This window comes from Leptosomus discolor, chromosome 10 (assembly GCF_034619465.1).
Source record: "Leptosomus discolor isolate bLepDis1 chromosome 10, bLepDis1.hap2, whole genome shotgun sequence".
NCBI lineage: Eukaryota > Metazoa > Chordata > Aves > Leptosomiformes > Leptosomidae > Leptosomus > Leptosomus discolor.
The window spans coordinates 4,292,404-4,305,331 of NC_141400.1; the positions used below are offsets into that span (position 1 = coordinate 4,292,404).

The 12,928-nt window shown below is 40.6% G+C and overlaps 1 protein-coding gene across 1 annotated transcript in view; it reads right to left on the minus strand.

Moving 5' to 3' along the window:
- Positions 1-12,928, minus strand: part of DOCK2 (dedicator of cytokinesis 2) — a 197,169-nt gene that overhangs the window by 24,860 nt on the left and 159,381 nt on the right. The window contains exons 34-39 of the mRNA XM_086470823.1: positions 10,818-10,903; positions 7,346-7,502; positions 6,177-6,217; positions 4,655-4,745; positions 2,363-2,482; positions 500-589 (exon numbers count right to left, since the gene is read on the minus strand). Coding sequence (XP_086326949.1) covers positions 500-589; positions 2,363-2,482; positions 4,655-4,745; positions 6,177-6,217; positions 7,346-7,502; positions 10,818-10,903 — 585 coding nt within the window. The remainder of the gene's footprint in view (positions 1-499; positions 590-2,362; positions 2,483-4,654; positions 4,746-6,176; positions 6,218-7,345; positions 7,503-10,817; positions 10,904-12,928) is intronic.

The window sequence follows — 12,928 nt, forward strand, 5'->3', positions numbered from 1 at the left end:
TTGAACATTTAATTTTATTTAAAATCTTCCTTCTAGCCTTTGGACCTAGTTCTAATTCCCTGTGATGTATTACTTCCCCAGTCCCCAATTAGGACAGAATTCTTTAGCCTTGTTAAGATTCCTCAAATTTAAAGAAAATTTTCAGGGAAAAAATGCATCCAGGTGCTTTTTCTACCCTACAGCAGCACAAAGGCCTCAAAAACTTGTTATATTTCTTTTATACGTGGCCTCTAAATTGCACTTACTCAGTACACATTTATCTCATCTATGGAAGTTTCAAACTATCCCCATAAACAGATGTCCATGCAACTTCAGCAAACATTTCTTTATGAATCTCCTATTTTACACCTGGAATGCTGAAATACAACATAGCAACTCTTTGAGAAACGAAGCAAACATCAGTTGTAGACCACAAGCTTATAAGCAGTTCTCTCATTTGAGAACTCAAACGTAGTAATTTCTGTGACTGAAATAATTTAAATATCTGTATGTGTCTTACCAGGTTTTGACTTAAAAGTTCATAGTCAAAAACTTCCTTTTCATATTGCTCTGCAAGTTCTTTGCATAAAGATATGGCTTCTTCCCACATCTGCAACACAACCACATATTCAGAAAGCAAATTCAGTGCCAACAAACAAGTTTTTAATGCATCACTGTTTAACTACAGTTTTATTGATTATGCTGTCTTTAAATGGCAGTCATTTATTAACTGCACCTTTAGAATGGAAGACTCGAGGCAATCATAAACTTTAGGAAAGCAGATTAATGTAAAAAATGAAAGTGTTTTATGGTTCATTATAGGAAGGAATAAGTAAACCTACTTTATTCTTACAATAAGATAATAAAAAATCACCTAACCTTTCAGATAAAAAAGAAGAGTAAATCACTAAAGTGAAAACCAGCCAGAATATACCCCAAGCATAGGAGCAGTGTCTGAGGGGACTGACACCTGCCTCTCTAAAACAAACCCCCTTAATTTTACAAGACATTCTGAAGCATACATAATCGTAGGTAGTCTTGCATATGGCAACTTTCCTAGTCAGCTAAAAAATTACAACACTTAGACTTAAATTGCCACTTGCCCGGAGCAGCAGCTTGTTTCTCTCCACACAATGTAATAGCTACCTCCAAAAATTTCTGTGAGGAATTACAGAGCTGCACTGGAAAGACCAGGACAGTTCTCATCTGCTATAGGCACTTAATATCTGCAGCACAACTGTGGTCTTAAAGTAGACAGAAATTCCCTCACTTGAGGATATTTCTCAAATTCTGTCAGTCTTCTCATCTCTTCCAAATAAAGGAGACAAAAGGGCTTTTCTGAGCGTAATTCTCTACTGATGAAGGGCACTGCTGGTCACACGCAGGATGGCCGTTTTGACACTGTGCCGTGTCCTCCCAGGCTAGGTAGTTCTGAACCTGATCGCTGCGTTCAGCTGCCTGCAAACCTCCTCCGATGGATCCCGGGAGAACCTGACTGCTGGGTACATCAGAAATCACGAGGATTTGATTATTCTGATACAGCGGGTGGGGATTGCTGCATCGTAGTTATTTCAGATGCCAACAAACAAACCTGAGCAGTTAGGAACAGCACTGCGTTTTCCTGCGCTGAAGCACCAAACCCTTTCTACTTTCTGAATTACAGGAGGGCCTTTTGTGGGGGAGTTATGCCTTTATTTTGCAAAAAGTAGTAATGACTCGCCTTCCGCTTCATACCTTTGGCTACAGCTGAACAAGACATAATGACTTAAAGGCCTTATTGGGTCATAAGATTCATTACCCAGCACTGCACAGTTTTTCCCTGCTTTCCAGTCCTTTGCTTTATTTCCAAAAATCTTAGCTCTACTGTTACTGTATTTACAGGCAATTTTATTAACACATTTATTTAAATAAAGCTGAACTAAACCCAGGTACTGAACATCAAAGTACTACATTTTAAGTTTGGGATGCAATTCTCAGACTTCCTTGAAACAAATATGTCCATTTTGAACTGTCTGGTTTTTTGGAAGATAACGACTAAACGGTTTAGAAATGCAGTCTGTGTAGTCCGTATAGTTTTCCTGGTAAAGGAAAGTACATACAACATTTTTTATTATTTTATCACTGCCTGACAGAGGTGGTGCTTGTGACCAGTATAAACATTAGCCCTCTTTCTTTGTCAATGTGGTTACTGGAAGAATACGTTCATATGAAACAGATATACATACTCTGTGAATAAGCCTTCAGGACACAATTTTTACTTGACCCACATTTCAAAGAGGATTTCCTACACAAATGTTTTATACAGAGAATATTCATTAAATACTACTATACAGAGCAACACAGTAGAAAGAGATTTGGCGGGGGAGGAACTCTACAGACCTACCTTTCCTTTGTCAAAGTATTCTATGATCTTCTCATACAAATTCTCTTTCAAGTGCCGATAGGTCTGTGAACACTGGAACTCTGTTGACATGACTTGGGGTGCACATTGTTCATCAGACCACTGAGAATAAAAACACAGTAAAAAACCATATGATGTTGGAGTTCAACATCCACACACCCATCTCCCCTCCCCCAAGGTCTGGTCCCCTGGGCTCCTGAAGAAGTTTTTTCCCCAGTCTTTTTACCCTTCCACAGAGAAACTGGGAATGTTTCCATTACCTGTTCAATCAAGTGCTGTATTTCATGTAGCAACCAGGACTAGGCTCGACACTTTAAAAACCTGTGTTCCTGTCGTCCCCGTCCCGCCCCGCCCCAATTTGGATAAAAATCTGTGTGAGAAAATTAGTGCATTTTATTTCAGTGGTGTCATCTTGGCTGATTTGGTTTTGATTTTTTGTATTAAAATATTTGCATATATTATCATCTTCATCTATACCAATACACACAGTATACCTCATTTTTTTGTGATCAGAAAAGTCAAAATGAAGTTTAAGCGAAATAGTACTATGGAAAACCAGATTTACATGGTTCTGCACCAAAAGAAAATCCGTAAGAAATCTCAATTTCCATTTCAAGGGAAAGTTCAAAATTTAAATGTTCTTCAGCAAAAATTTGAGATTTCTATGGATAATGTCACTTACAATGAGAAAAACTTTAGTTGCAGTGAAAAATAATTACCAGCTATAAAGAAAGCAAGCATAATTTAGCAGAGTGATCCACATTATTTAAAATGAAAAGTCAGATGTCCTGCTGTGATAGCTGTAAAAAAAAAAAGCCTTTAATTTTCATCATTGTTATGTTTGGGATAGTAAGAATTTAGCAAAACGAGGACCTCATGGAAGTTAAATGGCTTCAGAAGTTGCACACGATGTTCTTACTATCAATCAAGTATAAGTACTTTTGCTAAAATACTTAGTTTTACCAATATGTGGCTTTTAACCAATTTCAACAATTAATGTTGATTGTGTATGACCTACTGCAGTATTTTTAACTAAAAGCTTGAACACCCCTATGAAAAATAACTAATATGCTGTAAATCAGAGATTAAGACAATCACTTTTTAATTTATAAATTTGAAAACTGCAAAAGCTTATTTATATTTCCCACAGCATCCTCGCAGCCAAACTGAGGAAGTGTGGTCTGGATGATCGGGTAGTGAGGTGGATGATGAATTGGTTGAAGGAAAGAAGTCAGGAGTTGTGGTCAGTGGGACAGAGTCTAGTTGGAGGCCTGTATCTAGTGGAGTCCCTTAGGGGTCAGTACTGGGACCAGTACTATTCAATATATTCATCAATGACCTGGATGAGGGAACAGAGGGCACTGTCAGCAAGTTTGCTGATGACACGAAACTGGGAGGAGCGGCTGACACCCCAGCAGGCTGTGCTGCCACTCAGAGAGACCTGGGCAGGCTGGAGAGCTGGGCGGGGAGGAATTCAATGAAATACCCCAAGGGCAAGTGTAGAGTCTTGCATCTGGGAAAGAACAACCCCCTGCACCAGTACAGGCTGGGGACTGGGCTGTTAGAGAGTAGGGGAAAGGGACCTGGGGGTGCTGCTGGGCAGCAGGATGACCATGAGCCAGCAAGGTGCCCTCGTGGCCAAGAAGGCCAATGGCATCCTGGAGTGTATTAGAAGGGGTGTGGTCAGTAGGTCGAGAGAGGTTCTCCTGCCCCTCTCCTCTGCCCTGGTGAGACCCCACCTGGAATAGTGTGTCCAGTTCTGGGCCTCCCAGTTCAAGAAGGACAGGGAACTGCTGGAAAGAGCCCAGCGCAGAGCCACAAGGTGATGAAGGGGGTGGAACATCTCCCTCATGAGGAAAGGCTGAGGGAGCTGGGTCTCCTTAGCCTGGAGAAGAGGAGACGGAGGGGTGAGCTTATTGATGTTTATAAATATGTAAAGGGTGAGTGTCAGGAGGATGGAGCCGGGCTCTTTTCGGTGGTGGCCAATGACAGGACAAGTGGCAACGGGTACAAGCTGGAGCACAGGAGGTTCCACATTAACATAAGGAAAAACTTTTTCCCTGTGAGAGTGACAAAGCCCTGGCACAGGCTGCCCAGAGAGATGGTGGGGTCTCCTTCTCTGGAGACATTCAAAACCCGCCTGGACACGTTCCTGCGTGACCTACTCTAGGTGGTCCTGCTCTGGCAGGGGGTTGGACTAGATGATCTTTCAAGGTTCCTTCAAACCCCTAACATTCTGCGATTTGGTGATATATTGAGTTTAGGAAATCTAACCTTCAAGAGCCATGTATGGAGTAGAAGGGTATATGCTGCTTCCGTGTAATTCTCACAATCTAAATGAAGATCTCGCAACTTATACAAATACCTGTTAGAGGAGAGAACAAGAATTAGACTAGATATTGATGTGACTAGAATAACACGTGTCAAAGAAGTTCTAGCTAAACTCTGTAATGGAAAGTTCATAGCTGTCATGCAGTCACGACCCAAAGAGTCTTTAAGGACACCGAGAGGGGTTAAAGCTCTGTGTGTTTGTTCAGACTTTTCTGTGTTCTCTTCATATGCTGAAACATTGTGCACGAAGAGTGAACCTCCTTCTGGGAACTGCTGTCAGCTCCACCTTGAAGAGGAAGAACTACTTGACTCAAGGTCTAAGTCAGACCTCTGAGTCTCTGAGTTCTGGACCATTACTACAGATAGCTGCCTTTCTCCGTAGCACTTCGATTGCCTGTAAATGTTCCCCACGTAAATAGATGCAAGCACAACAGAAAACACAAGGTAAAGGAGAAAATACCAGCCCAGAAAGACAAAGCAAGTCCCTGAACAACTTGGTGGTAGGGGCAGAAGGGCTGTTCTGTGGTGCGAGTATTCTCACTGAACCCTAGGGCAGCATTGCTGCTACCAGCACAACCATCAACCACCATGTGACTCAAGCCACTCCTTTTCCAGCAGCCAGGAAGAAGAGGTGCATCCCACCCCCATACACACAACAGGAATTTGGCACAGGAACGCTGACACCTTGCTGTAGCAGTTCAAGGCATTACCATTCCCAGGTGGCCCAACTGAAAACATGTCCCACTCTGCAATGTTCGCAGAGGGAGCGTTGCTTCTCCCTGGCCACTCCAGCTCACAGCTCCAGGTTTAGCTCTGAATCACTTCAGTGCTCATTTCAGCTGAGATTCGGGACTTGGTACTGCAGTGGCCGAGGTGCAGGTGGTTCTGCAGATTTTGCAGAACAAGAGGAGAGGCAGGAAACAGCGAGCTGCTGAACAGCAAGGTTTGCTGCAGCTCATATGCACAACTCTTGGAGACAGTAAGAGGCCACGTCACATCTGAAAGGATTTGCCAGTATAGCTATAAGTCTTACAGAAAAATGCTTTACTAGTAAATCAGCATCGCACGTAGTGTTGCGTATTCAAAAAGACTTGGCAGACTGCACAGTTCTACAAAACTTGAATGATTTTTCTGCCATTCTAAATGTACGATACGCCCTTCACCAAACCTCGAATCTAGCTGCATTTTCTTTATTTAAAACAATACACAATGAATGTTCAGTGATTTGATCAACTAAAAGTTGATTCTTGGGGGAAAAATGCTGCTGCTGAATACATATGATAAATTCCAAATTGCTGAAGGCTAAGCAAACAAGAATATAAATGAGGCCAGGGCTACAACAGCGTCATTGTGGATGGTAAACTAACATTAAGTAACAGAGTTCCAAGTACAATTACAAAACCAGCATTCATAAAACAGTATTATTGCCCTCTCCAGAACAGCTCCAATAGAACACCTGCCATACCTGATATACATCTCTTCACGGTTAATGTCCTTGTAGAAATTCTAGGGACAAAAACATTTAAGAGTTATCTCCTAGTATCTTTCATTAAAACACAAGACAGAAATACATATGCTGAGGTTTTGCTTTTCTTCCTAATTGGACATCCTAAGAAATACATCATTTACAGACTATCATAAGTTTAGACCTGGCACTACTACTTCAATTAACATTTCAATTAGTTATTAGTATGTGTTATTGTTATACATATGTATGTATACTTCTCCTAATTCAGTACTGAAATCCTAAGTGAAAGTTTTTCTGTTGGAGAAAACACGGTTATCCAAATGCGGTAACATAACAAACTACATGCTCTGGCTACACTTGAGGGTCAGAAAAGAAGGTGGCGTTTACTGAAGTTGGTATGTGCTGCCGTTATGCAATACCCCTAAAGGGGCTAATTCCAGGAATAAAGCCCTTGTTTTGGCACCAGAACACTTTTGCAGGTATATGAGTTGCCAAGGCTGTACAAAACGCATGACAAGAACTGCCTTCTGAAGAGTTGCAGAAATTTCTACCACACTGTGCAGCGATTACCGAGGAGGAGGGAGTATGTGAGTGCAATACACACTAACTGTGTTCTCTTTCCAACCTTTAGAGTTGACAAAGGTTCCTCCTCGCTCAGAGGAGTTTCCTGGTGGAGGAATCTCTGTATGTAATACCCTCATTACAAAACAGGAACAGAAAAAAAGACAGGGCAGCCTAGAACCAGATCAGAGACTCAAACCTTCGTGGCACCTTACTGCAAGTGTATCTTGCAGGTTTCTTCCCCAGATTTAAAAAACATAACTGAAGCAGCAAGGGTGTTAGCTCCTCATGCAAGACTTGCCTCTGGCAACAGCCCGCTGTTACGTTTAGCCTATCAAAAGGTCAAGGTATGTGAGCAGTAGAATTCCTTATTCATTCACAGAATCAAAGCGGATAAAATATACAAACAAAACCAAAGAACTGAGTGGACATTGCTTTTGGGTTTATGCATATATCCAAATAGATATAAAGATCTCTTGCCTCAGAGTTTAAATCACTACTGAGCACTGTCACACACTCCTGTCCCCAGGAAGATTTACCAACTTCAGTAAATGCATTCTAAAGCTCTTCCCATTCTCACACAAGAATTCCAAGAGAGAACATACCAGTAAGTTCACAGTGCAGCTCATGCGGTTGTCCTTGCTTTCATCAGTCATCACCGTTCGGTAATCCAGCAGTTTCTCCAAGAGGCCTTTAACTAGGTTGACAAAACTTTCAACCAAGTTAAAAATGCCGGGATACTGACACGCACACTCTGTAAGACTGCAAACACAAAAAAAATGTTTTTACAATACTATGAAAATTAGTGGCCCATCAGCTGAGAAACTGTTTAGACCTGAAGGCAAATACTGAACTAGGGCTGAGGCAACCACAGAATGCACTGGGAATTCCCTTTGGGGGCAGGTAGTTTAGGTATCCAGAAGACAGATGGGACATGAAAGAAAAGAAAAAAAAATGAAACATTTATATTTCCTGTCTGAAAATGACTTCAAATTCAAGGCTATACCCACAATTTCAGAATGGAGCAGCCCACATCTGTGGTATAACAAACTCAAGTCTGTCGAATGCCACGCTATTGCAACAAACACAACACCTTCCTTTCCTCTGTTACCATGCAACTCAGAATGCAACAATTATTTCCTTCTCTTTGTACAGATACCTGTGAGTAGAAAGTTCAAACTAACATAAATTATAATTTTAAGTCAAAAAAGACATTCACTAACAAGACCTCACCAGAGCAATTTGCCCTTGAGAAATAAACAAAACTAAACAACAAACTTTCTGCAGATTAAAAAAAAGCAGTTAGTTCTCTTTTAATAAAAATACAGGAAAGTAAGTTTTATACATCCCGAGCAGATTCCATTTTACGTTAACAAAATATCAGCGTATGCAGTTTTTATAAAGTGCTGAAGTGATTTAGAGTATTTCACATTACTATCATAGCTCTGTTTTCAAAGCTTAACTGTTTAAACATTATGAAATGATTACCAGCATCTCATTATTTTCTTTCTTTGCTTAAGAGCTTGTTTGCTCTATTTAGCATTCTGGTTTTCCATTGGGATTCTCTCTGACAAACTGCATGTTTTAAAAATATATGTATATATATTCACATACATAGATGCATGTACGGGTTGTGGCTGAGATGAAGTTGATTTTCCCCAGAGCAGCCCTCACGGCGCTGCGCTGGGTCCGGCAGCCAGAAGGGTGCTGGTAACACAGCCGTGTCTGGGCGGCTGCTGAGCAGGGCCGGCACAGCACCACGGCCGTTACTCCAGCACCCTCTCACCCCCAATGGCCAGCGGGCTGGGGGCGGGCAAGACCCTGGGCGGGAACATCGCCAGGACAGCTGACCCCAACTGACCAAAGGGATATTCCACACGATATGGCGTCTGCTCCGCCAGAACAGCCAAGAGCAAGGAGGAGGGGGTGCTCGTTACTACGACATTCGCCTCCCGGGCTTGCCGCTACGCGTGCTGAAGGCCTGCTTCCCGGGCAGCGGCTGGCCATCGCTGGCTGAGGGGAAGCACAGAACAAATCTTTTGTTTTCCTTTGCTGCCACGCACGGCTTCTGCTTTATTAAACTGCCTCTAACTTGACCCACAAGTTCTTCTCCATTTTACTTCCTTGCCCACCCTGTCCAGCTGAGGAGGGGGAGTGAGTGACTTGGTGGGCACCTGGTATCCAGCCAAGGTCAACCCACCACAATGCACAAAGTATGTATATTACTTGTTATTAATAGCATATGCCGAATATACATCTCAAAATCATTATCTATTCTCACAGGAAAACAGTAAAAACAAACTAGCAATTGCAAAATTATCCCTACGCTGTGTGCTTAAGCTGAGGAGTTTCAATGACACATTAGTCTTAATTTCTGACCTCTTAGAGTTTCATTAATAGCACTCAATTTATATGCAAGTACATGTAATAATTTATTATTAATCTTTAACTACACTATTATTTTTTAAATTTCATTATAAAGTATTAAGTTTAATTAATTGCAAAAAATAATGTTTTACTCCTCTAAATTATTTAAGCTTTCTTCGGAAAAAACATATTAACTTCAACCACAAAGAAATCCTAGAATGGGACCTTAGTAAAGTAGCCAGTCTCCGACTTTTAACTCAAGCCAAGTAAAAACAGCACCTGATGTTTATTCCTTTGATTGTACAGCTCCAACATAGACTTATTTCGCTGAGACAGAGGGAGCAGGTACGTATGTGTCTGAAAGAACACTCATACTGTACAAGATGTGACAGCAGCTAACAGATAAAACCAGAAGACTTGAATTGCTTTTGTCTGACTAGTCTGAAACAATAACTGAAATATTTAAATAAATTACTGAAAGATGGCTTATGACATTAAACACATTGCAGATGGAATGTTAAAGACTAAACGGTCTCAAGAGTTGACAACCAGCAGAAAAGGCTGGAGCACATTAAATGATATTTGTGGAAAACAAAGTAAGAAAGCCTCAGAAGACATCATGTTAAGTATCAGAACCAGGACAAGATGCTAACAAAGGAAAATACAGTCAGCGTTTAAGTAGCTGTTACGAATTTTTGCCATAGGTTCACTTGGAGTGACAGCAAACAAGGCAGGCCTATGAACATTACTTGACTGTGAAATGAGCAGCTGTCACCAAGACATTGCTTTCCAATGCAGGTAGAAAAACACCGACAGAAAACACAAGCTATTGCTAGATCCCACCCAGGACATTGCACATAACTCCAGTCACTGAAGACAGATAAACTGGAGTACACGCAGAGGAGAACTGCAAAATGAACAGGAGAGAGGAATACCTGTCTCATGAGGGAAGATTTAAAAAGTTGTCTTGCTCAGCTTTATACAATAATCCCAATAAAAACAGCCCACTAGAAGAGGTTTTTTTTCCCCAGGAGAGAGCACGAAACCTTTGAAGGTAGGTGCAAGGATTCCACCACTGCCCAATACATCTCACACGCAACCTGCCACAGGTGAAGACACAGCTATTAAGTCTGAGAATAAAACTGAATGTGGGTGGCCAAGAAGGAGATGCTGTGTCAGGCTTTGGGATTGTCAGAAATGCAGAAATCGAAATATTTTTATTAAACTGTAACACTTCGCAATGTTCTCATTTCAGGTTAGGCACTTTACATAATTTCAGAGCATAATCTCCTGGAGTCCGACCTAGACATCAAGAAAAGCAAGTAAGACATTTTTAAATACCACCCTCTTATTAGTGTGAAATCAAACCAAGAAAGGTTATAAAGAAAAATGGGGAAAGACTAAAAAGCAAGGTGAATACTTGATTATCTTTTGCTGGAAAGTTGGATAGAGAAATGCAGGTTAGGTATAATTTCTTCATTGTTTACCTGCAGCACAGAAGACTTGAAAAGCAACCAGGAAAATGGTTTCAACAAGCAAAACTACAATTCAAACCAAGTATACTAAAACAGTATGCTATTTCCAGTCCCTTCATAAAAAAAAAAAGCTGCTAAGATTCTATTTCAGTTTTAAGTGAGGTTATAACTTGAGAAGTAGGAACAGTAAGATAAAGACACATCCTGAAGGCATTTATTCTCATGCAGTACTTACATGGACTCAAACAACTGCATGTAGTGTTCATCCCCTCGTCCTCCTTCCACCTCATGGTCCAACTTCAAAATGATTTCATTTTCAAACTAACAAAGAAAGAAAAATCAAAACACTGAGCAGGTATCAGAGGTCAAACACATTTCAGTATGGCGGCAAAAGAATATCTTTGTATAGTTATAGCACATGTTCCTAAGGCTTAAATGCTTGAATATATTCCAGTTGAATAATGCACACCTGACTATCTCCAGATACCTGTTTCTTAGTACAAACTGATAAAACCACCTGAGGAAACAGGCTTACAGTGTCTGTGTTACGAGTTTCCACAGAACATCTCTGATTTGACATGTAAGATTTCAGAGTGAGTAGAATCACTTTCACCCAGAAAAAATATAAAAAATTAAAAATAAAAACAAGCCTACAGTATGCAACACCTTACTTAATTGCTCTTTGTTAGGTCTATCTAGACCCTAATTAGGAAACAGTGGCATAACAAAGACAGCAAACAAGCTATTTTTGTAGTTATACACAATTCTTTCCCCTCTGCATCATTCCTTCCATTTTACTTCACAGTTATGACGTCGCTTCATTTGGAGCCATCTGCAGCCGTATTTCTCTGCTTGTAAGGTCAAAAAGTACCTTGTTCGCCTCTGAATTGCAAAGGAATCTACGCAGCCTGTGCGCATACAGAGAGAGAAAACCTGCTAAGATTTCCCCACTGGTCGCACCTCGTGACCTCAGCTATCACTTACCCGCCAGCTCTTAAAACTGCAAGGCTTCCAGGGTTCCTTTCACCCCAAACTTAGCTCACAGAGACGCACGACATCCCAGCCCGCAGCGTCGCCCTCAAAACTTCAACCCAACTACTGGGCTCAGTCATTCCTATAACAAATTTCTTGAAGCTGGGTGTCCGAAGGTGTCAGCTATATTGTTTACTTGCCCTTCCTGTTACACCCTGTAGCAGTCTCTCGTATACCCTTCAGGAGTTTTATGTAATTAAGCAAGGGATCAATATCTCACAATATTCAGAAAAAGAGAAAGCTTATTTTCAAAGTTTGTCACACAGGTAAAGAAAAAGTTATCTGGGAAACCAATGCCAACCTGCGGAACTGTTGTTCCAAACATGCCTGCCAACTGTCAATGCCAATACCCTGACATCCTCAAAGTCTAATAAACTGCAGCCACATCTCTGAGGAAATTCTAGGTAATTCCCCATTAATACACCACAGGAATGTACCATTACCTCTTACAGAAACAGAAGTACGTGTTCGATTATATTTTAACCCAGCACTTTGCAGGATCATACCGTAATTACATCAAGCCTTTTAAAAATGTTACTGCAATATAAATATACAACTGCAATTTGTCGTTTCAAAGCCTTTGCAATACATTACGCCCGGGAAACTGCTTTACCATTTTGAAAGGGTTAATCCAACCTAACATGCTGAGACCAGAATTTGTAATTAGTTTGCAATGCCTTTACTGTATATTATGCAAAATGCATTCAGGTCCGGGAAATTAAAACTGAGGAAACTATAACACATGCGTATGGTTTGTGTTGTCGCTTTCCAAGCACCTCAAAGCATTGAGATTTGCATGTTTGGAAGATGTCCTCAAATAGTTGATATTTATGTATCATGCTCGTAACAGAAATACAAAAGATGAGGGGGTTTTGTGGTTTTCCTTAGCATAAAATGAAAAATACCAGTGGAAAAATAATAAAAATGAAAGTAATTCAGTTGGAAATTTACTGGGGGAGGGTTCCAAGGAAAATATACCGCCATTAATACTGTCCAGTGTAGACCCAGTCAATTTGAACAGAATTACTGGGAATGTCAGCCTATTGTTGTCCTTCAGAATCAATCTGAAACAAACAACCAAAAAAGTGTTCAAGAAATAAAGTGTTTTAAAATAACCTAACTGATATATCAACCTGGGGAAACGGAAAACTAATTAAAACTAACGTAATATAAAAATATTGCATGGCAGAAAATAACTCAATAAGCTTAGCAGAAATAAATATTCATATTAAAATGCTGCAGGTTTTAAGATGTTAAAAAAAAGAGCAGCCAGTCCATTAGCATAATTGTTCCCAACCTTCAAATACTACGTTA